The sequence below is a fragment of the Melopsittacus undulatus genome, chromosome 13 (assembly GCF_012275295.1).
Source record: "Melopsittacus undulatus isolate bMelUnd1 chromosome 13, bMelUnd1.mat.Z, whole genome shotgun sequence".
Taxonomy (NCBI): Eukaryota; Metazoa; Chordata; class Aves; order Psittaciformes; family Psittaculidae; genus Melopsittacus; species Melopsittacus undulatus.
The window spans coordinates 5,647,607-5,674,507 of record NC_047539.1 but is presented as its reverse complement, the minus strand read 5'-3'; the positions used below and the strand labels follow the sequence as shown (position 1 = coordinate 5,674,507).

The following is a 26,901-nucleotide window of genomic DNA, read 5'->3' as shown; positions in this document are numbered from 1 at the left end:
AGACAGGCACATTTGGAGAAAGCAGCACTTTGATGGGGCAGGAACAGCAAAGTGCTGAGCTTCCGTTTCAACACATTCCCTCCTTTGCTGCTCTTCTTTCTACAGCTTCCTGAAGGCCACTTCTCAAAGCAAATGCCAAAATGTAAAGCAAAACCCACGGACCCCCCCTAAGTAAAAGGTCCTCATTGGATGCTGCAGACCTGAAGTCCCTCCTCACCTCCTGCTCCAGCCCCTGGCCACCTCCAGTGTCCCTGAGTAAGGCCAGGGCATCCCCAGCCTCAGTCACACAGCGCAGCCACTGTGCCTACAATAAAGCTTACCTAAGACTTTCCATTCTAAGACCTTGGGTTTAGTTCCAAAGGACTTTGCCAAACTTTAACCATTTAGGCTGCAATCCTTCGTGCCAAAAGCTTTCTTCGAACTGAATTTATTGGGAAAATTTCATCTACAAAGGTTGAGGCATTTGCCAGAATGAGGTTAGGGAAAATAGATTGTTCTTCTGGAGTTAAAAATCCTTTGACCACTGCAGTGAAATCCCTCTCACCTTCACACTTTGGAGCAGGAACCAGGAGTTTGGCAAGGAATGGCGACAGGGTCTGGACGTGCCTTCTGCCACCTCCATCCACCCCTGCTTTGCCGAGGTGGGAGCTTATGAAGGCTGTGTGCTCACTATCAAATAGCTCTCATGTGCCACCCCAGGCGATGTACCAGTTGGTTCATCTGCTTGGACACACAAGGGAAGAAGAAACCAAGCCTCTGGGGCCCCCAACACACAAGGGATGTGGAGCTCTTGGAGCAAGTCCAGAGGAGGCCATGGAGATGCTGCAAGGGCTGGAGCAGCTCTGATCTGGAGCCAGGCTGAGAGAGCTGGGCTGGGGCAGCCTGGACAAGAGAAGGCTTCTGAAGGGGAGACCTGAGAGCAGCTCCAGTGCCTAAAGGGGCTCCAGGAAACCTTTGGACAAGGGCCTGTAGGGACAGGCCAAGGGGAATGGCTTGAACCTGTCTGAACAGGGGAAACTGAGCTGAGCTCTTAGGCAGAAGCTCTTCCCTGTGAGGGTGCTGAGGCGCTGGCACAGGGTGCCCAGAGAAGCTGTGGCTGCCCCATCCCTGGCAGTCCTCAAGGCCAGGTTGGACACAGGGGCTTGGAGCAGCTGCTCCAGTGGAAGGTGTCCCTGCCCGTGGCAGGGGTTGGAGCTGGAGGAGCTTTAAGGTCCCTTCAACACAAACCAGTCTGGGGTTCTATGATTCAGGTGGGCACTGGAGAGGGAAAGGCAGGCCAGGGAAAGTCAGTATTTATGTGTCTCTCACTCACTGGCCATGCTGCCATGGAGATGTTGGGCAACTCTGCTCTGAGCAGGAACAAAGGCAGCTCCTGAGGATTATGTTTTTCAGAGAACTCCATCTCCCACATCTCAAGGTGAGCAGCCAAGAAAGTAGAAAACCTGTTCCCTTCCTTCAGCTCCATTCCCTAGCTCTGCATGTTAGAGATACCATGCAGAAAGCCATCCAAACCAGAGATGTTTTAAGACAGAAGCCAGTGAGTTTACACTATCTAACTATTTGGACCTGACCCTTCCAGCTCTTCCTACGCTCCATGCGGCACAGAGCATGACGATAACACTTCATCAGCGACCTCTCTGCAGAACTCCCATGTGAAGGGAAAGGAATTTTACAAGCAAAAGGACAACAGGAAAATTGAGCCCAGGATCTCTTTGCCACGTCATCATCTCATCTATCACAGGAGGCCTTATCTGTGTTCCACCACACCTCAAGTGCATGGGAATGCTGCTGAGTGCCAGCTTTGAGGCTCGCTGGGTTTGGAAACAACCCCTGGCAATGGCTGTGGAGAGGACATGGTCACATTCACCCACCTGAGCTCTCGTGGTGAAGGAAGACCATGGTCTCCTGTGGAAACCTGGAAGGAAAGCTGTGCCAAAGGGAGGTTCTCGGGTGTCAAGCGAGCGATTCCCTGCGGGAAGGGCTGAGACCACAGGCAAAAACCCACAGCACACAGAGAACCCATTCCAGGAAGTTTAACATCTGAGCCCTCCTGTTAGCAAACATGATCTCAGTGCTCCAACAGCTCAGATGGAGCCGGAGCCTCAGGTCCCCAAACCCCATTCAGCCTGCAGCACACTCACTACAGCTATTGCCCCCCCTGCCACAGGACTCAGTAACTAAAAAGCCTGAACCTTCCACATCCATTAACAACCATAAGACATAATGGGTTTATGCCAAATTCCTCTTTCCCCCTGTGATTTGAGACAGGACTGGCATGCCCATGAAGTTCCCTGCGGCTACCGTTGCTGCCCCATTCCCAGCAGGCCCATCCACAGGGAAAGGCTGCACTGGAGGGCAACGGGGTGCCCGAGCACCCCTTTCCTTTGCTGTTATACATCTCCTGCGTGGAGAGCCCGAGGGATCCTGCTCTCCCATCCAGCCAGCACCGTGCTGTTTCCTGCAGAGAGCTGAAAACCTGTTGTAGTTCCAAAGCGAGCTTCGGTTTCACTGCGAGCAGCAGCTCCGAGCCTCACAGTTACTATACAGCCGAATAAAATAGGTTTTCATAAATTTAACGCCAGCATGTCTGTGTTTGGAAACTTTGAAAATCCATGTTGTATGGTTTACTGCACTGGAAAAGGTGCCAACAGAGTTTCAAAGGAAGGGAAGTGTATAACTGTTTCCTTTCAAATGCATTTTCCAATGGGATCCATTGAGGGAAAAGGCTGGAACTAACTAAAACATTATTAAAAACTGTTATGAAAAGAGACAGAGAGATGGAAAAAGATAGACAAAAACTCCAATACACAGCCGAAAGGGAGGGAGGGAGACGGGCAGGAAGAAAGGGGATATGGGCAGAAAGACACTTTGGGTGGGGAAAAGCGGAGCGAGACGGGGAGTTAGAACTGGCAGTCGCCCTTCGTGGTTTCATAGTGTTGCAGATCAATTGATCAGCATCTCAAGTGCTGCTGGCCCGGTGGCACAAGGCTGAGACCACAGAGCTGGCTGCGAGCGCGGCGCTCGCGAACTGCTGACCTTTGCTTTTCGACCCAAAAATATTCCTTGGGAAACAGTTCCCCCCAGGTTCCAAGCCGAGCTGCCAAGCAAAAAACAAGCACTCCTAACCTGAAGCAACAGCCTTCCGCCGAAGCAACAACCAGGACTAGTAACCTGAAGTAACTCCCTAGTCTGATTCAACTAGCAGTAACCAGCGTGACATGTGTGCAGGGGCTTGGCTCTTCCCTATTCCCTGAGTGGAGCGGTGAATTCTCCAATCCCTGACACCAGGGATGCAGGAATCAGCCCTCGGACTGCTCCAATGTGCTGGCCACGCTCGAGCTGCTCTAACAAAGTCTATAAATACCAAAGCGATCGGGTCCATATAGCGAGGTCACAGCCCGGCTCCAAACTCCACCGCTCCAGCTCTGGGTTTGCTGCCCTGCAAGCAAAGAGGGAACAGAAAGGGGATGAAAACATCAAATACTTCAGTGCCCTGGACACCGGGAGGCTGCCAGGGTCGGGGCCCGGCTGGGAATGGAGCCGGATCTCTGCTGCTCTGCCAGGCTTCAAAGAGCCAAGCTGGGGGTGGGCAGAGCTCGGCATGCGCCTGCAGAGCTCCAGGCCTGTGGTTCTGCGGGGTGCAGTAACCCTGGGCTGTAGCGCACATGTCGAGGGATGAAGGGGGGAAAAAATAAACAGACAGACAAAAGAATGAGGATGCTCTGCCAATTCCAATTGTGCAGCTTTTATTTTAAATGCTTATCAAGCTGAGAAAGAGCAGAGTTCTTGGAAAACAAGGTTTCCTTTCTTCCCATGCCAGTGTCAAACACCCTCAAGGATGGGTACAGCAGAGGCGCTCGCTGCCGGCCGCTCGTTCTGCAGCCACTATCCCATCCCGTCTGCCTCGGGAAGGGTCTGCAAGGAGCAGCCCTGGGGTTTCTGCTGCAAAGAGCTCTGATTTTTAGGAGGGTTTTTATTAATCTCCAATCTGGCTGGGTTCAAATGATGGCCAATTCCCCACCAACACTTCTGGCTAATAAAAATCAATTTTTACAGGCCCTAATTACTGCTTTCGCTGAACTGCTCGACAGGAAGCTGAAAGGCTGCAGCTCTCCAGACAGCAGCAGACAGTAAAAGCAAGGCACCCGTGAGTAAAGCTACAACAGCGAGTGACTCAGAGGAGCTGAGCCGCCGGAGGGGCGGGCGCAGGGGTTGGGGGGGGACACACTCACACCCGGCTGCAGCGTGAGACACATCAACACCCTGTGCGCACGGGTCGCCCGTCAGTCACAGCACCCACTACCTGTGACGCCAAGGCTGTTCCCAGCAGCCGGGATGCTCCGCAGGGATGCTGCGGATGTGAAGCACTGAGCAGATTACATTTGGCAAGGGCTGCATCGATCGAGTGCGGGTGGAAAAGAGAAGGAGCTGCTGTGCAGCACGGCTTGGGGACAGGCGATGGAGAGGAGGGGGCTTCGCAGCCCAGCTCCCACCTCTGGTTCTCTCTGTTACAAACACAATCAGTTGAAGGAGGCAGAAATAGAATCATGGAATGGTTTGGATTGAAAAGGACCTTAAGGCTCATTCAGCTCCAGCACCTTCCACTGGAGCAGGTTGCGCCAAGCCCGTGTCCAACCTGGCCTTGAGCACTGCCAGGGATGGGGCAGCCACAGCTTCTCTGGGCACCAGTGCCTCAGCACCCTCACAGGGAAGAGCTTCTGCCTAAGAGCCCATCTCAGTCTCCCCTCATGCAGGTTAAAGCATAGCAGGAAGGTAGAAAATTCCTCTGAGAACATGAAGCACGCAGCCTGCTCCCAGCTACACACACAGCCCCACCAGCACAGCCCAGCACAGCCCCAAAGGCCTTCCCAAGCACAAAAAACAAGCAGGAACCCACTCAGTGACTGCAACCCACAGGCATCCCAGCCAGCGAGCTCACCCCAACCCCGCTGCTCTGCGTGGCAGCAGGGAACACCCTCCCTAGAGCAAAGCCAGCAGCCCAAAGCACAAACCAGGGCTGCCGAAGCCCTTTGCAGGCGCGCAGGTATCCCGGCTCAGCTGGGGAAGTGCTGTTCTGTGAGATTGATTAATTCTTTTTCCCTTTCTTAACCAGGATTACTTTAATTTTCGAGGCCTAATGGAGTCCAGCTGCGATGGGGAGGCAGCGCTGCAGTAGTACAAAGACCTTTACACGCTGGTGCAAGCTTGTACGACGGCGAGCGCGCACACACACAAAGCCCTATAAAAAGGATGCACTGCAGCGGGATATTTTTAGGCTTGACAATACAGCACTAAAAATACGACTTTGCTAATACATCACTACAGAAATATTCCCAGTGTCCATTCAGGAACGGGTTTAAAACATTTATTTTTGTTTCCTTTTGCAATGGTCAGAGAGGAGGGAGAAAAATAGAAACTCATTGATAAGAGGAAACGAGAGAGACATGAAAAATTGAAAACTACCTAAAAGCTCATGGCGAGGTTTATTTTATTAGTTCTTAATAAATATCTTGCAGATTTCCTCAGGAAATACACCAGATCACATGTAAAATAGTTTGGTACTGATGTCAACTGTGTCAGCATATGAAATCTATTAGGGTGAAGCCACAGCAGGGTGATCAGCGTGCTGAAAAACTGCACGGCACAGAGGCGAGGGGGGGCGGGGGGAATCTCACGGCCCTTCCAAATTCTTCGAGAGGTAAAAAAGTCAGCCAAGACGCAGAGAGAGAGAAAAAAAAGATCCCACATCCTGCTTTGCGCTGCCAGCAATGTGAAGTGCCCAGAGATTAATTCTATGTCTGGCCTGGAAATGTGACTTTAAAGCATTGGAGGAGGAGAAAGGAACGAGAAGGCCAGGCGAACCGGGACTGGCACCATGCCACGGACCCCCCCCCTTCAAACCCTCCTTCCCAAGCTGTGTTTCAACGTAGACAGCAGTAAACCCCAACAGACAGCAGCTCCCGGGGCTGCCAGGGCCTTGCACCAGCTGGGGCACGTCTCCTGCTCCCCGTGCAGATGGACCCAAGAGCATCCCTTCCGCTCCTCCTGCTCCTCAGAGACACCACCAGCCCATGTGGCAGCAGTTTGCTGGTTGGGGCCCCCTGAGCGGGATGAGCCCCATGCTCTCCCAGCACCAGGCATGAGGTCTTGTCAGACCTTGGCTCCTCGGGCCCTGCTCGGAAGGGTTTCTGCTGTTCCCAACCCGCCTTTGGCAGCCGGCGCCTCCTTCTCCGTCTCTGTGCCATTACCCGGAGAGCAGGCGCTGCTTACGCAAGACTCTGCTCCTGGGTCTGCTGGAGAAGCACTTGGAGTTCACCAAGGCAGGGTCAGGGGACAGGAGAAGGGGGAATGAAGATATCCCACAGCCAAAGCATCTCCCAACCCACAGCAACACTCTCCTGTCTGCCTCTTGTTACATCCCATAGGCTTAGGGACATGAGAGCGCACGCAAAGATCTGTGCCAACCTCAAACAAATCACTCGTGCCCTCACCATGCAGGTGCCACCTACAAGCCAGCCCTATGGTCAGCTTTGACCACATCCATCACGAGCCACATCAATCAGCAGTAAAAACAACCTTTAAATCAAAAGAAGGGCCACATATCATCAGTGCCATCATGCAAGCAAGGTTAAACTGCCCCAACACATACTGGTTCTGAAGCTGGACTGAGCATCACGTTACCAAGGCGACTTGCGAAGGTCACACTCAAGTCCTCAGCATCCTCCTGACCATCAATGAGTACAGGCAGAGCTGGTGCTGCCAAGAACCCGCTGTTCGGGCACACACAGCCTCAGGCACATCCTAATCAGGGAAAACAAAAGGTCTCCATATATAAACCTGCTCAGAGTCATCTCCTGCCTGCGGATGCACCTGGGAGTGAAAACACAGTATTGGTTATGCTGCCATTCCTGATCCCAGCATTAAGGTGAGATCCCAACAAGCCCCCAAAAGGGAGCTCACTCCCAGCTGAAGCCCCATGGGCACCAGGCACCCAATTCACTGAGAAGCTGCAGCCCATGAGCAGGATGGATTAGATCAGATCTTAGGAAGCTGTTCCCTGTGAGGGTGCTGAGGCACTGGCACAGGGTGCCCACAGAAGCTGTGGCTGCCCTATCCCTGGCAGTGCTCAAGGCCAGGTTGGACACAGGGGCTTGGAGCAGCTGCTCCAGTGGAAGGGGTTGGAGCTGGAGGAGCTTTAAGGTCCCTTCCAATCCAAACCATTCCATGATGCTATGACAGAGCTGGCAGGAGACAAGCCCATGGAGCAGCTCCTATAAAGGAAGCCACCCTGACCGAGCTGGCAGGCCGCATGGGGCATGGGGCAGGCAGCCCTCCCTGCCTCCACCTGGCAGGTTATAAAACAGCCCCGCAAGCTCAATCAGGACTTTTACAGCTTCACAAAGCAGCATAATTAGCCTAATTATACAATGTTCTCTCTGAGAATTAACCAGAAATACAGTAATTGACTCGGTGCTGCTTAGAAGCACAAGGAAATCAAAGGCTCAACGCACATTAAAGAGTCAGAAACATCTCTTTAAAAGCGAGAGGATTTCCTGTCACGCTGCAAACATCTAAAGCTTCAGCAAAGCCGCTGCACCTGGTGTAACCCCACTAGGGCTCCCTGGCACCCCTCTCTTCTCCAGCACCAAGGCAGGGGTGAGGCAGAGCCTCAGGCCAGCAGCCTCAGGCACCTCCTTACTCATTTTACAGCAGGACACATGGACACTTTGTGCCAATGCTCCATTTCCTGCCTTTCATTTCACACAGCAATGCTGCTTCTTCATCACAATCATGGCCTTGCTTCAGTGTTCACAGAGCTGGTCCATGCCAGCACGAAAGCCCCTTCCAACCTGACCTCGCTCATCACCAGCCCTGTCCTGACTTGCTGCTGGGGCTGCTGAAGCTTGGCTCTAAAGCAGACTCGAGCTTTGTGATTACAAATCATTTCCCCTCTACTTGTTGCCCTGAAATGAGATCTCGGTATCAAGCCCGCGTTGGGTGGAACAGTTTCAAGAGCAAGCGTAAGGATGTGCTTGTGACAGGCAGAATCAGAGCCTGCTCATCCAAGCCTGCTCAACAGGGGCTTTTACTGCCCTTCGGTTGGACTGGGGAGCCTGACGCACCAGCAAGCACTTGGTTCTGCTGGCAACCTTCCCCTTCCCTGCCACAAAGCCCTGCTCAATCTTTTGCCTCCGAAGCCAAGGTCTAGATTTCAGAAACCTGACCTGCAAGTGGAAATTCCCTGCAGCGCGTTGAGTACTGCATCTCCTGCTGGCACTTGTGGCAAGGGGGAAAGGAGTCACAGGGCTTTCTGGACGCACGTTTCACTCAGGAGTCTTGCATCAGAGGGCAGAAGCCAGCAGCCAGGAAAATAACTCCAATTTACGGTAAATAAATCCCCAAATATGTGACAATCTGCCTTTTAAACAGGAAACAGAGGGGAATAAGCAAAGGAAGACTTTGGTCTAAACATTGCTGCCACCAGCCTCAAGAGCCCACGAGGGAGGCTCTGAAGACACGTCTGGCCCACAAGTGTTTTACCTGAACTGTGCTGATGTGTCTCAAGTCCAAGACAGTTTCCTTCCCCAAGAGGAAAGGTGCCGAGAAGTCCTGGTAACTGTGCCAACCTCCAGCATTCCCAACCAGCTTTGGAGGGTCGGCTGCCACCTCCTGACACATGCCGGCCCCTCAGGACACCCAGCTCAGCACAGGAAGCTGTGTGGCTATGGAGATGAGCAATGCAGGTATCACTCCTTGTGCTGGTTGACCCTTCTCATCCTGCTCCCCCTGTGCATGGACACAGTGAGTAGCAGACACCACTCAACATCAGGTTAAGGATAAAAGCTTGTTGGCACAGCTCAGCACTTGCTTGCTCTAGAGCCTCTGTGCAAGCCAGGCAGCGTGGGGAAGGATGAACACCAGCAGCAGCCAGCCCTGCTCTGGGTTTCCTCTCCTGATTACAACTCAAACCTGAATTGGACTGGTTTGGGTTGGAAGGGACCTTAAAAATCACCCAGTTCCATGCCCCAGGAACACCTTTGACCAGATCAGGTTGCTCAAGGCCCCGTCCAACTTGGCTTGAAGTGAGTAAGAGCAGAAATGTGAAGGGAATTTAACCTCCAGGTCCTCCAAACTTAAGCCTTTGGGAAACGTTCAGTCTTAACACCTTGCTGAAGACAGCACTGCCCAGTCTCAGAGGGAACCAGCACACCAGGTGCATGCTGGTGAGCTTAGTCCAGACACTTCAGTCCACACTTGCTCCATGACCAACAAAGCCCTAGAGAAAGGCAGCTACAACACTGCTCAACCCCATCCTCCTTGCACCAAGTGGGCTGTGTTTGCATTAAGAGTCCCCCAGGCAGGTGGAGGGACCTCAGGCTCTGCTCTTCATGTGGCCCAGCACTGCAGATGCTCAGCCTCCCCAAGACACAGCCCTGTAATACATGATCTACACCAACCTTCCCAGTGTTGTGCCCATGTCCCACAGAGCTCGAAGGTACCAGCTGGACTCTGGTGAAGCCCATATTTACCATGCAAAGAGGGGCATTCAATAGAAAAGGCCTCAGTTGTTCCCCAGACAGGGAAAGATCAAGTTGCTGCTTCTGCTATCTGCAGCCTGAGGTTTATGAAGCTTTGCTTTGTGTCTCATTTTAAAACCACCAAACCAAAGCAAACCATCTACAGCACTGCTTTATTTTTAAACCCAGTCAAATGCACTGGACTCCTTTGCTTTCAACTCCCAGCACCTTTTGTCTGCTCCAATATGCAAGATGTGGTTAGAGCTTTGTGAAAAGCCATTGAGACGTGGCTGCAGCAGAAGAGCAGTACCTGCTTCCGCTGAGTCTTTTTCTGATGCTGCAGTTAAACTCTGACAGCAAAAGCTGGGTCCAAGAAACCAAAGAAGAGCTGTGGAGACGGTCAGAGGTGAGGTTCTGCTGGGGGCAGACATCACCAGCAACAGCTCTGGGGATATTTTAAGGGTTCAGGCTTCGGGTTGCAAGCAGAGCAGCTGCGGTCAGCAAAGCGAAACGCGCTCCATCCGTGCGCAGGGTGGCAGTGGAGCAGGCTGCTGGTTGCAAAGCACAGCCTGATTCTGGGGGGGGTTCTTTGGGTTTGATGCTTCCTCTCCAGCCAGGCTGGAGAATACACATCCAAAAGGGACATTCCTGTGCCTCTTTAGTTAGCTTGCACTAAGCTATAGATCCTTTGTGGTGTCTATCGAGAGCTGGGAGTGATGAGCATCTCAGAAGCTGGTACAGGTCTTGAAGGAGCTAGGCAGGACCATGCACGCTAGCAAACCCTTGCAAAGGCTGCAGTTAGCAGATGCTCACTGTGTAAGGGCAGTTCCCTGTGAGCCAGGCAGAGTATGTCTACACCCAGTGGCCTGTGCAGTACTGACCTACTCTACACTGGTGTGGCAGTGCAAAGCGGATGGACACTGCTCTGAACCCGCTGCAGGGAGCAGGATGCGAATCCTCCCTTTCCACACAAGGTTTCCCAGCAAACTCTATCTCACATGGAAAACCCAACCGCCTTCCACTTGAAAAGGCAGACCAAGGAGCACCGACCCAGCCACGCTACCTGCCCTCTTGAACCCTCCTTTGACAGTGGTACTGCTGCTCAGGCAGCAGCTTTTCCTCCTCCTCCATCAGCCTCCAGGCTGCTCACCCAGCTTCCCCCTGCTTCAAACACAAGCCACTTTCCCAACCCTCAGCTAAAGCTTGGCCAGAACCTCCCTGTGCCTTCATGCCCTGACTCTGCTCGGCCCCAGGGGGATGCAACTTCATTCCCTCCATGTGCTGAGGATGCACATATGGCAGCCCCCTCCCCTCTCCACTTCCACCTAAGCCCGACCTCCTAACAACCTCCACACGGCACAATGCGCCTGGCCCGCGATGCCAGAAGGCATCCAGGTGCTGCAGCCTGATGCTTCACACCCACAGCCAGGCAAATTTGCTGGGATTTCCGGGAAGTGTCTCTAGGGTGCTCCGTGCTGCTGCACCCCCAACTTTGGGGAGTGCTTGTTCGGAATGCGGGGCCAATGGGGGGGGGGGGAGGAGAAGAGAGGGGAAGTTATTCTGGTGGTGGCCTATGAATAACATCCAGTGATTTATAGGAAGTATAATCCAATAATACAGTAAAATAAAACAGTGTGTCTGAGATGGGTTTGATTCCAGGAATTATAAAACAAATTATTAAAGAGAGAGAGAGGGAGCCTCAGAGAGGCCAGATCGGAGTAAATTGGGCACAGATGGGGCTGGGGGGGGGGGGGTTCCTCTCCTTCTCCCCTCACCGCGATGCCCCTGCCGCAAGCACGGCTTCAATTATGCCTCTCACAAACCAGAGGTTTATTTCCCCAAATTAGAGAATTAAAAAAATAAAAAAAATTAACATTCTTGGCGTGTTTGTGGTTGGGATAAAGGGATCCAAGCTTCTCCCCGAGTCCCTCGGTGCAGATGGCTACCAAACTGTTCCAATGGGCCACCCCACTAAGGTCCTGCGCCAGCCACAGCCCCCGCTATGGCACATCACTATGCCTGCATGATGATGGAAAGCTCTAGTACCTGCATGTCTGTGCCATGTGGAGTGGGTGCCCATCCCCTGGGTGGGCCCTCCTTGCCCCATGGGTTTGAGGTCTCCAAGAGGCCTTTTCCCACCTTGAATGCTCCCAACAGGAGGTCAGAGGGAGCCTTGCTGGCCACAAGCCTCCCTGCACCACGGGGAGAGCAGCTCACTCGGAGGGATGCTGTTTGATGCGGAGCAGCAGGGGAAGCGCTTCATGTGGGAATGCTTTGGCTTCCTCTGTCAGAGGAAACAACAGAACCAAGGCATCTCCCAGGGTCTGCCCAGTGCTGCCCGGCTCACAGGCAGCTGAGACCAGCTCCAACGTGCCTGGTGCTGGCCCTTGGGGACAAGCACAGCTCTGCTGCCTGCACTGGGAGGTGGTGGAATGCCACGAGCTGCTCAGAGCTGGCTCTGAAACCAGCTGAAACACCCAAGTGCACCCCAAAAAAGGCTGAGAGAGCTGGGCTGGGGCAGCCTGGGCAAGAGAAGGCTCCTGAAGGGGAGACCTGAGAGCAGCTCCAGTAACTAAAGGGGCTGCAGGAAACCTTTGGACAAGGGATGTAGGGACAGGCCAAGGGGAATGGCTTGAACCTGCCAGAACAGGGGAGACTGAGCTGAGCTCTTAGGCAGAAGCTCTTCCCTGTGAGGGTGCTGAGGCACTGGCACAGGGTGCCCAGAGAAGCTGTGGCTGCCCCATCCCTGGCAGTGCTCAAGGCCAGGTTGGACACAGGGGCTTGGAGCAGCTGCTCCAGTGGAAGGGGTCCCTGTCCATGGCAGGGGTTGGAACTGGGTAAGCTTTAAGGTCCCTTCCAACCCAAACCACTTTGTGATACTATGATTCTATAAGAGCACTTGGCAATGTCATCACACAAACTGATTTACAAAAAAGTGGCATCCACCAGGAGCCAGAAACACACAGGAGGACTCACCACAACTGCCATATGGGACACACACACCAGGGCAGGGACATCCCTGAGGGACCACTGCCAACCCACACCACAGCAAAAGAAAATGAGTAAAAAGCAAAGAGCAGCAGCATAAAGCATTAACACACGAGTCCCCAGCCTCCCCTGCTGCCTCACTGAAGCAATGGGGACAGACAGAACATCATCTACAGAAAAACCAGGGGAAGCAGGGACCGAGATGGGGCAGGACTGGTGTTTAAGCCTGAGCAACAGGGAGGAAAGGTGTAGCTGTGATTAAATGTTGTGTTCACAAACACAAAATGCTGCAGGAGTTCCCCAAGGCAAGGCTTATTTCAGTGGCAACGCTGCCCCACAACTGCTAGCCCCACTGCATCACAGCACCAGGGGCTCATCAGACACCAGACATGGCGCAAGCAACAAGTTTACAAGTTTCTCAGGAATAACTGTGGCTCCAAACACCTGGAAATACATGGATGGGAGGGAGGGAGCAGCTATCCCTGGGGAAAGCTGCCCTGAGCAGCAGGGAAGGGAAGATCTCGGACCGACCTCCCTCCCTGGCCCCGACCCCATGGATCAATTCCTGCTACTGGGAGCGCACAGCTGAAGGTCAGACAGGCCCATGCGATGGGAAGGACGCAGACACGCTCTGATCCCAGATTTGCAGAAGGATTTCAGTAGGAGGAGATCTCTGGAGGCTGTTTGGTCCAACAGCAAACTTAGATCCAGCTCTACAGACCTGACGCAGCCAAGCTCTGACTACAGCTCCCCAGTAATCCCTGGCAACTGGGATGCAGGCAGGGAGGGACTGCTCCCTGTGCCCCCCCGGCCTCCCACAGCCCCACAGGGATGGATCAGCACCCTCTCCCACCACTGCCCATGCTCCTGCAGCCCGGGGAGCTGACTCATGTGCTGGGAAATGGAAAACTGCACCTTCCCGACAGCGTTCCTGCCGTATGCTCCAGCCAATGCCCTGCCCACAGCAACCCACACGCTGGGGAGGGAGCCAAGACCCTCACTCCGTGCTGGGCACTTGGTAGTCATTCAGCAAACGTTCTCACTTGCCTTTTAAACCCTTTCCTTTTCCTCCCTCCCTTCTGCATCCAGCTCTTCCCAGTATCACAGCGCCAGCACCGAGCCCAACCTGTGCTGTGCCAGCACTCGGCCCACAGACCACGCGGGCATTTGTGCTGACAACAGGATTTGCTTTGCCAGCAACGTTCCCAGTGATATTTTAGGGGCACCAGAGCAAGGAGCCTGCAGGGAAACCCCTAATGGGCACCAGGGATCAGATGGCAGAGCAGGGCCATCTGACCTGCAGGCGTTGCATGAGCACTGCCACCTACTCCACAGCCTCCAGCAGGACCAGGTTTGCTTTCTCCAGAGATCCAGAAGCTGGGAGCAGCTGGCAGATACCCACACAGGAGGCAGAAAACTCCAGGAATACCGATTTTTCCATAGGAGATAATAAGCACTCACTTCCTGCCACTCACATCCACAACCCGCCTATGGATGGCAGAGCAGAGTCCAGGGGTCCAAGAGCTGGGAGTGATCCACAGGGACTTGCCACACAGCCCAGCCAAATCTCTCCCTCTCTTTACCACAGGCTCCCAGCTGCAGCACAGACACTGTTAATGCACCTACCAAGGGCCACCCAGAGGCATTTGCTCATAATCATAAAGTACTTTGCAGCTCAAAGATAAACACACTGTCGCTGGCTGGCATCTGGCAGGAGGGCAAAGCTGCTTCCCAGCAGGAATGACAGCTTTCCCCTGGGAAAGGAGGGTGCCTGTGGGGCTGGCCAGGCAGCAGGCACACAGGAGCTGCTTCCCAGCCCCCATGGCTGGTGCCGGTTCAACCCCATCAGCTGATCTTGGCCACTAACCACCAGCCTGACCAGTGGCCAAGAGGCTCATGAGGGAGGAATCTGCCAGCAGCAGCTCTGGGGCTCAGCCTGATCACCCACACGGTGGCTTCAGCTGAAATCCATCAGCTCGAGACTTCCATCTCTGGGATCTAAATCCCAAGCAAAACATTGCTTCATCCCACCCAGGATGCACAGCTGCATCCCTGCTCTCAAACACAGACCTGGGTACCTGCTGCCATGTGTGTTGGGAAAGATACATCCATGGAAGCATCATTTCAAACCCAATGGAAGAGACTGGTTTGGTGGCATCTCTGCTGACCAACATATTAAACTCAACAATGGCAGAGACCACATGGGCGGATGGAGGAGGTGATGGGGAGGAGGATGAGTAATACTAGATCTGCCTCAGTGTGGGGCATAGCCTCCAGCCTGACCTTTCAGAGAGCAGCAGCACATCACCCAGCCACCTGCACGAGCAGCCACAGACAGCATCACTTTCCCAACAGCCAATGGCTCCCACATCTTCCCAGCCCTTCCAGTGCAGCACAGGCACTGTGCAGGGCCCAGTGGAAGGCAGAGCCATGGAGCAATGCCTTCCTTCTGTGCTTGATGACTCAGGCTCCAGGGAGATGTGATGCCTCCTCGCTCCTCAGACACCTCCAAGCAGCTCCAACCAAGGCTCCTTTGCTGTCCCTACACCCTCAAGCATTCAACCACCTCACTGCTCCCCCATCCATGGTAATGCCCCCTCCCTGCTCCACACAAGCCGGCTGATCCCCAGCCCGGTTCCCCTCGAGCAGCACGTGGTACCTTTGGGCTGGGAGTTGTACACTGCAAACATGTTGATGGCCACAAGCTGGAGCATGCGGGTGCTTCCGATGGGAGGGGGGCTGTGCTGCAGCAGGACCTGGAACTCCCTCAGCACCTCCTCAGCCACCGCAGGGAACGTCTCCATCCTGCAGACAAGAGAGAGAGTCTCAGGCTATGCCCAGGGGTGCAGGGTGCTCTGCTGGCACTCCTGGGGAAGCAGAACACCCTTGGGTGCTGTGTCCCATCCAGGAGCTGCAAGAGAGGCAGCTGAAGCCTTCCTTAGAGAGGGATTGCTGTGTGACCAGCAGGCAGCATTCCTTTGGCAGGAAAACACGGCCTTTATGAGTCATTTCTGACCAACCATTTTTTTCTACTGACTTCTACCAAGCTGGGAGTGATGCCAAGAGGCCAGCAGCTCACTTGGACCAGGAGCAGCCCATGGGACTCCCAAGAAACCCAGGCTGCAGCAAACTGCACACACTGGTGCCACATTGCGGATGTGGCAACTCCAAGTGTGTTGTATGTTGGCCAGGGCATGCTTCCTCCGCAAGAACAGTGCCTGTCCCTGTGCTCATTCCTCACTGCAGGAATGGATCCCGTGGCACCGAGCCCTGTCCCCTCAGGCTGCACACGCTGTGATTGAGCCCCTAAACTTCATCACTTCGAGCCCCACAGGACAGGGACTCGCACACTAACAACTGCTGCTGGAAACATCAAAGCTGGAGCTGGTCCCTGCAGTGCGCGGCGCTGCTGTCGCTCATCAGGACACAGCAGCCAGCGCCTGCAGTGCCACAGCTGGCGATGGGGTGAGCTTTCAACACCGCTCACAAGCACCCATGCAAACCTGACGCATTCATCCTGCTCTTCAGCTGACAGCGCTGAGGGAATTGCATGAGGTTACTGCTGGATCCTCAGCAACCTCCCTAAAGAAGTGGGGTCAGAAACTGGGCAGCAATCGGTGCATAGAAATGACTTTTGGTTGCCTGTAAGAGTCCTGGCAGAGAGTCCTCCCCTGGGATTCCATGGAGACAACTTTATAACCAAGAAACCTGGGAAACTACTGAGGTCCTCCTGTCCCACCACCTTTTCTGCTGAGCTTTCTGTGCTGCTTCTTGCTCCTGCCCTAGAAAAAGCCACAGCTACACTCAGCAAGAGTGAGTATCTCTTAGCAAGCATCCGCTCTGGTTATCGGTGACACTGCACTGCTGTGCCCACATGGGAGCAAAGGAGCCAGACTCCACAATGGGTGAAGCACAAGGAGCTGGGGCAGGCAGCCTCCAGAAGCCTCCATAGCAATTTCCTCTATCTTCCCCCCAGAGATTCAGATCTTGTGATATCAGCATGCTACAGGCTGGATTAGCAAGCCACTTCTGGTAACCCACATGGGCAATTCTGCTGGGCTTCCCCAGCAGCCTTTCAGGGCAGTAACAGGCTCTATTTGTGAAGACAGAAATGGTTTGCTGCTTCTGAACCATATTTCACAGATGCCTTTCAACAAGAGATTCTGCCCACAGCAGCAGGGGCATCCCTCCCCCTGGGCACTGACTGCTGGAGCAGCTCAAGGTCTCTGTTACCTTCACACAAATATGGGCTGTAACAAAACAAGCCCCTTGTAACTGGGCAGAATGGAGCAGTTCCATCGGGTACCTAAGCACTGCTCTGCCTGGAAGAGGCAACTTCCCTGGATTTGGGGTGCAGCCAGGGAGTCGGAACAAACTGATTGCTTCTAAAGGCTTCAGCAACATCCTCCTAGTACAGGCAGGACATGGGATGGAAGAGCCCTTTGCAGGAGGAATTGTTAGTGAGAAGATGAAGATTACTGCTATGGAATAACAAGAAGGAGCGAGGGCTTCCTCAGCCCCGCCAGCTGTGCTTGGATAGCACAGCACATCTGGAACAGCACAGCAGTAACCCCACTGAGCTCAGAACCAGCAGGTCAGGAGCAGAGAGGAAGCATTTAATAAAGTGCTTACCTGTGGGTTTAGGAGCAAAAGAGTCCAATTAGGGCCACATCATCTTTTCCAGAGTTTTTAGGGATAAATCACTAAGATCCTGCTCAAGGAGGACTCAATTATTCCTCACCTTTTACCTATTTTAAGCACGGAAGCTGTTTAGCAGGGCTGGACCATTTTCTCTTCCTGTGTCAGGGTATTACTTTCTAGTTCCCTTCTAAATACTTCAGGGGATATTCTACCATTAAACATACTTGGGTTTTCTAAATGACTGTCTTGGGAAGCAACTGCCTCAAATGCTGCATCTTCATCTCAAAGTCTCAGGAGCCAATGTGCAAGCAATCTCTGCAGCATTCCCATTAATCCCACTGCTGGGATTCACTCGGATTCCCCATAGAGCTAAGGAGCAGCAGTGCCCAGATGCTCTGTCCTTCAGCATAGCCGTGCTGCAGTTAACAAACCTTCTATAGGCTCTAACAGCTTTCCTCCTGTTTTCCTGTGTGCAGGAGGACATCCAGTTCTGCCTCCTCGCTGCTGCCCACGAGCACATCATCAGTGCCTTGTGAGTCAGGATTGATCAATAGCACCAGCAGTGAGCACACTGCTCTCCCCCTCACATCTCCAACAAAACTGGCCAGCACAGCTCCTGCTTCCCATTGCTTTATGAAGGGTCCAAAGCCAAGCACGTGCCACTCCTGACTTCTCATCCCATGGATGGAGCCAGCCCCGAGGTTTCAGGCTGCATGGCAGGATCGGTGCTTCCCTGCTCCAGGAGGGAAAGGGGACAGGCCCAGAGGCAGGGAATCCAAGTCAAAGCCACACCAGCAGGCACAAGATGCCACTTTGCATCCACATTACCTTTACCTAATTGGCCTGGAAAAGGTCTCTCAGCCCTGTAACTTATAGCCAAGAACTTCCACAAGAGCCTGAGGGAGCCAAAAGAGCTCATGAGACTACATCTGCTCACGAGGCACTGGCAGGCTCAAGCAGAGGCCACTGTTGCCAGAGACTATCTGGACCTATGTGGGGTCTCTACACCAGCTGACAGCAAGGGCAGGGACAGCTCCATGGGGCTGCGAGGCTGAGCTCTGCTCCCTGGGTGATAAGGATGTCTCTGAGGCTGGGATCTCAGCCCAGGCCTGAACCAGGCTTGCTTTGCTTCAAGGGCAGCTCTCCAATTACCTGCAAGCAGATTCTGACAGACATCGCCAAGGGCACTGTGTTGAAACCAGCTCCCACAGCCAGGGCAGCTCTCAGCTATGAGGCTCCCACTGAAATGGCAATGAGGAGATGAAGGGCAAGGCTTGTCTCAACAGGCTGCAGCCACCACATGGGTCTGCCTTGATGGCTCTGTGCTCCTCACAGGCAGAGCCACCTCACAGCTGGCTAAGAGCTAGGGGGATGGAAGAATGAGGTAAAACCAGGAATTAAAGGGGAAGGAGGAGGGTTAGGTGATGGCAGAGAGAAAACAGTGTCTAGTCCCTCCTGTGTGTGTGTATCAGCCATCAGAGCTTATCCCTTGCCAGAGGGTTCTGGTGCATGGGCATGACCGGGCCTTGAGGTGGGGGAACAAAAAGCCCAAACAATAACCAGTGTGGATGTGAGGGCGGGTAAGGAGAATAAGAACCAGGAGGCTAGGCCGGCAAGAATTCACACCCTGTGCCCTCAGCTCCAAACACAGCTTAGTTGCTAACAATATTAAATTCCAAAAAGACTTGTAATGTAGGAAAATAAAATAAACATCCTGCACACTTACCCAATCCTGGTAAACAGCTTCCCATGGGCATGGAGAAAACTGAGGATGAACCTTTTGTTCAGCTGCATGGGAAAGAAAAAAAAAGGAGAGAGAGAGAGGAGAAAACAATTAAACTCTCTCCGATTTCCTGTGAATTAAGAATGTCCCCAGTGACAGAAGAACCTGGCCTGGATGCTGGGGGTGGCACTGGAGATGGGAACCAAATGGACATGCCCGAAGTCATACCAGTGAGCCAGCGCCAAACAGCTGGAGCGGGATGGGGCGGTGGAGACACAGCGCCCTCTGCCGGGCCCTGCGCGCACAGCACCCAGCCGCGGGTACCCCCCCCCAGGCTGTCCAACACGGAGTGAGGGTTACACAGGAGACCCCTTACCACAAGCGGCATTGAACACGCAACCAAAATAACCCCACACAACCAACAGAAGGAGTTTTATCAGTGCTCTGAGTGCCGGGGCAATGAGGAGGTGCAGGATGGCCTCACTGATGCTCTTCTGCTGAGAAGCCAACACGGGGAGTTCAGCATTTGTGCCCTCTCACTGTGAGGGTGCTGAGGCACAGGGTGCCCAGAGAAGCTGTGGCTGCCCCATCCCTGACAGTGCTCAAGGCCAGGTTGGACACAGGGGCTTGGAGCAGCTGCTCCAGTGGAAGGTGTCCCTGACTGTGGCAGGGGTTGGAGCTGGATGAGCTTTAAGGTCCCTTCGAACTCATTCTGTGATTCACTTCACTCCCACTTAAGCAATTACAGAGGGAGCCAGTTCAGATGTACCCGAGATGCCTCTGAAAGCCTGCAGCAGCAGAACTGCTGTTCAACAACCAGAACAACCTGGAGCTAAGGGGATACAGGGGGAGCTGGCTGCAGCACACAGCGTGAAGCAGCTTCCTGCCCCGCTTAGGTCCAAGTAACACCAAAACCTGACTTGAATCATCACTTACTCCTGCTCTAAGCCACCTCTGCTAGCCCAGCAGAGCTCTGGGCTTTCCCAGCCCTTATCTAACTGGCTTTGAAGAAGGCTGTGGGTGGGTGAGGAGTCACTGCCTGGCTCTGGAGGTGGCTGTGTCACACACTCAGAGCAGCCTGGCCTGGCTCTTACCTTCCCCACAGCTCCTGTGCCTGCACAGCCTCAGCACACTGAGAAAAGCCAGACTCGGAGCCAGGCTCCAAGCACTGCGTGGGGAGATGTTGGCCAGGAGCAACCCATTCACACCACACTTTTATACCTTGAACTCCTCCAGCGAGGTCAGCAGCACCGCTTCCATTACCAGGGGGGGTCAGAGGCATGGAGACAGGATGAGATTAGCAGGCAAGGCTGTGGCAATGCCCAGCCAAGAGGCAGGCACCAGCCGATGGCTGCAGGGGATGGTATCACCGGCAGCCCTGGCTCTGGCATCACTTCCACCCTCAACCCCTCACCCTGCCTTGCACCAGCTGCTCCATGAGGTGTGATTCCTCACTTAGGTGTAATTAACCCGGGCTGCATTCCCAAAGGACCCATGCAGGAGAACGATGCCCTGCTGCAGAGTCGCTCCTGGGCCATGTGCGAGTTTCAACATAAAACCTGCCTCATAAAACAAGCCAGACCAATTAAACTGGCCCCTGCAGCAAGGGGGTTCTTGCTTCCTCGCTGCTTTACTGCTGCCCTAAAGAGCCCTTTCCACTCGAACTCGAGTTGATTTGCCACCATTTTATGAACTCTGCAGATGAAACCCAGAAGAGACTGGGGAATACTGGGACAGCAGAGCAAAGCCCTTCCATCGCTCTGCCAGGGAGGCTTGGATACAGCTGCTTCTCCACCATCCTCCTTAGGACACCAAAGCAGCTCAGAGCTTGAAACCTTTAACACCTCCTTAGTTTCTAGCTCAGGCAACAGCTTGTGGAGGGAGAAAGCTGGTTTGTGACCAGCTCTAGCTGCAATCACATCCCCTGACAGAGCCAGCTCAGTCAGAGGCCCTAACTCAAGTGCAAGAGCCTTGGTGGGACAGCGCTGTGCCCCACAGCAAGCCGGAGCTGGAGGAAGCTTTTGATGGGGGATATGGAACAGAACAGGAGCCTGTGGCTTTCCATCTCTATTGGAAAGACTGCATGTGCAGAAAGGAAGAAACCAGGGCACAAGTTTCCCCCCCCAGGCCCACATTCACCCGCAGTGCTCACCCTGCAATCCCCACCCCACGTTCCCGGCAGTGGGGGAGTACCAAAACTGCCCACTTGGAATGGAAAGTGACAGCAGCGCCCAGCAGGGATGTGCCCAGAGCATTCCCACAGCAAGACAATGCTCTGGGAGGGCTCACTGGGATATCACCTTCACCCTCAGCCTCTTCACTCACAATCCTAAGGACTAGGCAGTCACACTAGACAGGAACCAGTGCTGAACTGGGACGGAGATGTCTGTATATATACACATATATATATGTATATTCTTCCAAGTAAGCAGGATACCTGCCTCTAGGAAAGAGTATTTCATACCTCCTGCCAACTCCAGCATGCACCCAGCAAGCCTGGGCAGAGCCCTGTGTGCCCCAGCACTGGCATCTCAAGCAGGCACCTCTGAAGCTTCTCTCACCACTTTTTCTCTCACAGCCTCAAGGTTTTGATGAGCTCATCACTTCACTTTGGACCTTTCATCTCCGAGTTCACGCGAAGGGCACGGGGCTGCTTTGACTGGGCTGCTCTCTGAATGACTCCTCTAGTGACTCACCTGTCCCTCAGTCTCCCTGCTCCTCCCATCAAACGCTGCTTCTCACGGCCACAGGGAAGCAGGGACTTCCACTGAGCTGCTCTGCATTCACACAGGGCAGAGGAACACTTCCCCAGAGCCCTGCTAAGTGCTGCCTGCCCTGACAGGGCTAACGTGAGGCCTGCAACAACTTCTTGCCTTCACCTCAGTCCCTGTGCAGCCCAAAGGTGGCTCCACTCCAAAGGTTTCCTGTTGTGCTGATGCTATGGGAAGACGGAGCTCCCTGTGCACTTCCATTGCTGCCCTTTGATATTAGGGGTAAAGAACCAAACCTAGCTGGTTGCTTGGGAAAAGCCCCCCCACCAAGCTCATCCAACAACAAAACTATGTCAAGAAGGAACAGATTTTGGCCCTTCCAGTTGAAAACGGGCATCAGAGATATGGAAGTTATGAGCATATCGTGAAGGCATTAGTTATAAAAACAAACCAGTTGTCAAGAAGAAGGGGTCCCTGCACACAGTAGTGCCTGGAGCTGAACACAGCTGGTTTAGCTGTCATGAGTCAGCATGTGCAGACAGACTAAATCCACCTGGGAAGAGGGAACCTCACCAGAGGAAGCAGCACACTGCTGCTTGGGGAGCATTCACACACCGCACCGCCAGCTACACTGGATGTGTTACCATGGAAGGAATCAACAGTGACTAACAACTCCTCGTGGAGCAGCAGAGTGCAGAGATAGCAACAGAACAGGAAGAGCCAAGCTCAAATCATGGAGAGGCCAGGAGGAGTATGTCCTGACAGCACACAGAGCAAGGGCAGGCACACAGCTTCAGGAAAGCTTTGTCATGTCTTGAGCCAGGAAAGAAGAAAGCAAAACCCCCCTCAACAGCCCATTCCCTGAGCGGAAGGGGTTGTAAATAGGGTGTCCCACCCCAGTATGAAAACACTGGGAATGCCACCAGGGTGCACAGGAAAAGGAGCACACAAGGATCCAGGGCTGGGAAGCAGAGCTGCTGCACGTGAACCCAGCACAGACCCATCTGGCTCAGGGTGAGGAGTGCACAGAGCTTTGGCACCTGAGCATCAGTCCCAGCTGTGAAGGAGGCACCAAATAAGGGAAGGATTCTGGAGCAGTGACTCCTGGGGAAATAAAGTGTTTCAAGTTCAAAATTGTTACTTCAGGTTTGGAAGTAAATTTCAGGATCTGGTCTTTATCAAGTGAAGCAAACTTTCTTCAACATCAGCAAAGCATCTGCGGAGCAGAAAGCGGTGTCAGAGTCAAAATAGGCTGCAAAAGACAAGTCCATTAATCAAGAGACCAGATGCAAAAGTGCCTGTAGCAAACACGCTGTCTCCACCGGAGTGGAAGGGGCTGGAGCACAGCAGGATGCTCTCCCGAGTCTGGGGGTCTCCTCAGTGACAAGGGGTTGGGATGCAGACCACAGAGCTCTGCTTCAGAACATGTACCACACTCATCCCAAGTATTTCCCAGCTTTCTTGGGCAGGCAAGGCTTTTCCAGGCCCAGCTTCCTTGCTGAGATCCATGTGCAGTTACATCCAGGCACCCAAACCGTGCCGTATTCTCACTTGCAGCTCAAGGGGTGGATATACCACACTGATCATGAATCATGGAATGGTCTGGGATGAAGGGACCTCAAAGCTCATCCAGTCCCAACCCCCTGCTACAGGCAGGGACCCCTTCCACTGGAGCAGCTGCTCTAAGCCCCTGTGTCCAACCTGGCCTTGAGCACTGCCAGGGATGGGGCAGCCACAGCTTCTCTGGGCACCCTGTGCCAGTGCCTCAGCACCCTCACAGGGAACAGCTTCCTTATATTAAGATTCCTTATATTATTATTATTCCTCTCTTCTGCAGCAGTTCCTTCAGAGCTTTCCACCACCCAGCCCAACAGCAGCAATGAGCCCACTGGAGACTGCCTTACAAATATAACCCTAAGCCTTTATCCCAAACCATCCCAATGTGGCAATGCACAGCTCTTGGTTGGTACTTTCCAAGGCAATATCCCAGTGAAACAACACTGAGCACTGAGACAGAGCTTCCTGAAAAGCCCAAGATGCTGCAGTGGGCGAGATACCAAGAGGAGGTTTTTACTGCTACAGGTGCAGTCCCAACAAAGTGCTGGTGGGAAGTGTTTTGTGCAAATGGCCACCTCCATAAAGGAGACGAGACAAAAGGGCTATTAAGGCTGTCTGGCATTTCTGCAGTATTTACAAGGTACCCACAAGAGCTGTGGGCAAATTCCAGCTTGGTTAATTACCATAATCATTCCTCTTCATATCCCACCTGCAACCACAAAGGGATACAGAGCTTGCCTTGCCTGCTTCTTGCCACGTGTTCTACTGCAGGTTTCTGTTTAGCAGTCACAGCATCCTGCCCTGAAATGGATTTATTTCTATGGCATTCGAAGCAATTCCAGTGAAAATCCGGATACCCAACGTGAGACTCTGAACAAATACAAAATCCAATTTGCTGTGACATGGAAGGAAGGGGGAGCCCTGTTGTATCCTGGCCTTGAGGCATATGAAATCAATTTAGCGGTAAAAAGATCTCAAGAGGCTCCTGCAGCTCCCTCATCTCCTGCAGTGCAGCAGCTCCAGGACACATCTCATGGCAATAACAGTTACAAGTCAGCAGCCCGGCAAGAGAAGAAAAGAGGCATTTAGAAAACCCCTCAGCAAGCCCAATGAGCTCTGGATTTTGCCCTTCATCCCTGCAGGGAGCAGGTGAGATGAGAAACATAAGCAAGAGGATTGTCCACTTCAGCCATGTAAAGATCAAACTGTGGGAACTTCACTGCCTTCAAAGCAAACATCTCCCCCAGAAATAAACGTTGTTTAATAACGAACTTACCAGCAGAACTTTCAGTTTAAGGCAAGCAGGTCAAATAGACTATTTAGATGCATGTTATTTCCTTTCCAACCAAACCTGTATCAAAGTTTGGTTTCTACAAATTACTAATATGCAACATTCATAGAATGGCTTGGGTTGGAAAGGATCTGAAGATCATCCAGTTCCAAGCCCCTTCCAAGAGCAGGGATGCCTCACAATAAACCATGTTACCCAAGGCTCGTGTAACCTGGCCTTGAACACTGCCAGGGATGGAGCATTTACCATTTCTTTGGGCAACCTGTGCCAGTGCCTCAACACCCTCACAGTAGAGAACTTCTTCCTTATATCCAACCTGAACTTCCCCTGGTTAAGTTGTAATCCATCACCCCTTGTCCTAAAGCAACAGTCCCTGAGGAAGAGTCCCTCTCCAGCATCCTTGTAGCCCCCCTCAGCTACTCTTGGCAAATATATTACCATTAAATACATGAAAACCTGTTTGACCTTTCAAAAAGCAGGTTTCAGGGCCCCTCAGTGAACCGGATGGAAGACGTTGGTAAAGCCTCAGTAGTGACTTTTCATCAACAGTGGCTTGATTCCCAATGGAATGTCCAGTGAAAAGAGTTAACTCATCCCCTGGATGCACAAGCAGAGGGCAGGCACTGGACAGCATGTTTACAGCTACATACAGCCCTGGTGAGGCTGACACTGAAGTAACTGCATCTAGTTCCAGTGCTCTTCTTTATAAAAGGATGCTGAAAATTTGGGAAGGGGCCAAAAACCAGCCATAAAAGTGATTTAAAGGCTAAAAATGATTAAACAGCTCAATCTGTTTAGTGTATCAAAAAGGATTTGATTGCAGGGTGCAAAGTGCCTCCATGGTACTTAAGGGCTCTTTGCACTCGTGGAATAGCAAACCGCAAGAACTGGAAACATTCGCTCTGTGCCTAAGTGTTTCAGAACCAGTTCAGTTATCACTGGAACAAACTGCAGGAAAAGGGTGGATTCTCCAGAGTGGATGTCTTTCTGGAAGTTTTACCTTAGCCAAACATAAGTTATTTGGCTTCATATAGGAGTAGCAGGGTGAAATTCAAGGACCTGTGATATACAGGAGATCAGACTGGATGATCTAATGGTCCCTGCTGGCCATAAACTCTCTGAATCTATGCAAGCATGCCAACAAGTCCTCAGCTGAGATATCAAGTTCACTTTCAACACAAACCTCTTCACGAATTGGCTCTGGTGCTGCAGGTCATTTAGGATACAAGCTCGGCTCTTCAAGGCTGGATCTAGTTAAGCACTGAAAGGAAGATGACCCAGGAAGAGCTGTTCTTTGTCCAACAGGTAACAGGCAGGCCACATGCTGTGCACTGAAACAGTCCCAACCAACGAAAAGCAGCTTAGATTCAAACACATACTGTTTGCCAGGAGTAAACAGCATCTCCTTCCTGTAACAGAAGACTGACACCAGTAAATGTGTGAGGAGTGCTGGTCAGAAGACAGCTCCTGGTAGTGTAGTTCTGGGTGTTGCTCTGAGTAGGTTCTACACTGGAATAGTTTATTTGTGGGGTTAAAGCACAAAGGAAGGAGATAACGTGACAAATCAAGAAGGGTGAAGACTGAAGAACCCTGAAAGGCTTAGGATGGAGTCAGGCCAACAGAGAAGACATTTGGACAACAGGCTGAGCAGAGACAGAGCCTTCCAGAAAGATGACAGCATCGCATCACGCGATCTTCATGCTCCTGCTCTCCCAGCCATGCTCACCAACAGAGATGGATGCCATGAAGGCATCTCCCTCTCCACGGTGAGCTACACAGCAGTGAAGTCTGCTGGGGAGGAAGAGTAGAGCCAAGGACAAAGGAAATGACACAGATTCCAGGAGGTTCCACTCCCTGATCCTCCGGAAGGAAGTTTCTTTCCTAATACCCACCTCCACAGGGGCTGCGAAGCCTGGAAATGGCTCATTCAACACTGAAGAGAAACAAACATTCCCCATGGCAGAATTAAGAGGTTTGGCTCTGGAATATGTGGTGCCCATCCCAAAAAAGCATACAACAGACAGCAGGAAAAGTTGGCTTGGGCCAACTTCAGACAAAGCTCAAGGTTAGACTAACAACAAAAAAGGCAGCTCAAGAGAAATCACTGTCTACATCCTTCAGCCTGCTCTGGGAAACTTCCCAACCCTCCCATTAGACACTGCACTTCCTTTACCAGTCCTGCAGATGCTGGCAGTACCCGTGTCTGAAGTGCAAACCCACCCTTCCTAACCCCACTCTGCAGTGCATGGATCAGACCCGCTGCCACGAGAAAGGGCTGATGTGCAGCAGCAGGAGGGGGGTTTGGTTACACACAAATCCCTGCCTGATCAGCACCAGCAGGAGAGGAAATGAGGAAAGAGTGACTGACAGGGTAAGGCGGTTTCTGGATGATTGTACTTGGGTTTAGGGTATGGGAAGCTTGTTGGAACTTGAAGTCTCCTTTCCCTCACCACAGCCTCTCTGGGCGCTGGG

At 52.8% G+C, this 26,901-nt stretch overlaps 1 protein-coding gene across 2 annotated transcripts in view; it reads right to left on the bottom strand.

Moving 5' to 3' along the window:
• The window catches only part of SMG6 (SMG6 nonsense mediated mRNA decay factor), a 104,485-nt gene that overhangs the window by 63,522 nt on the left and 14,062 nt on the right, over window positions 1-26,901 (bottom strand). For both annotated transcript variants that reach the window (XM_034068674.1, XM_034068675.1), the window contains exons 9-10: window positions 18,874-18,935; window positions 15,166-15,311 (exon numbers count right to left, since the gene is read on the bottom strand). In XM_034068674.1, coding sequence (XP_033924565.1) covers window positions 15,166-15,311; window positions 18,874-18,935 — 208 coding nt within the window. The remainder of the gene's footprint in view (window positions 1-15,165; window positions 15,312-18,873; window positions 18,936-26,901) is intronic.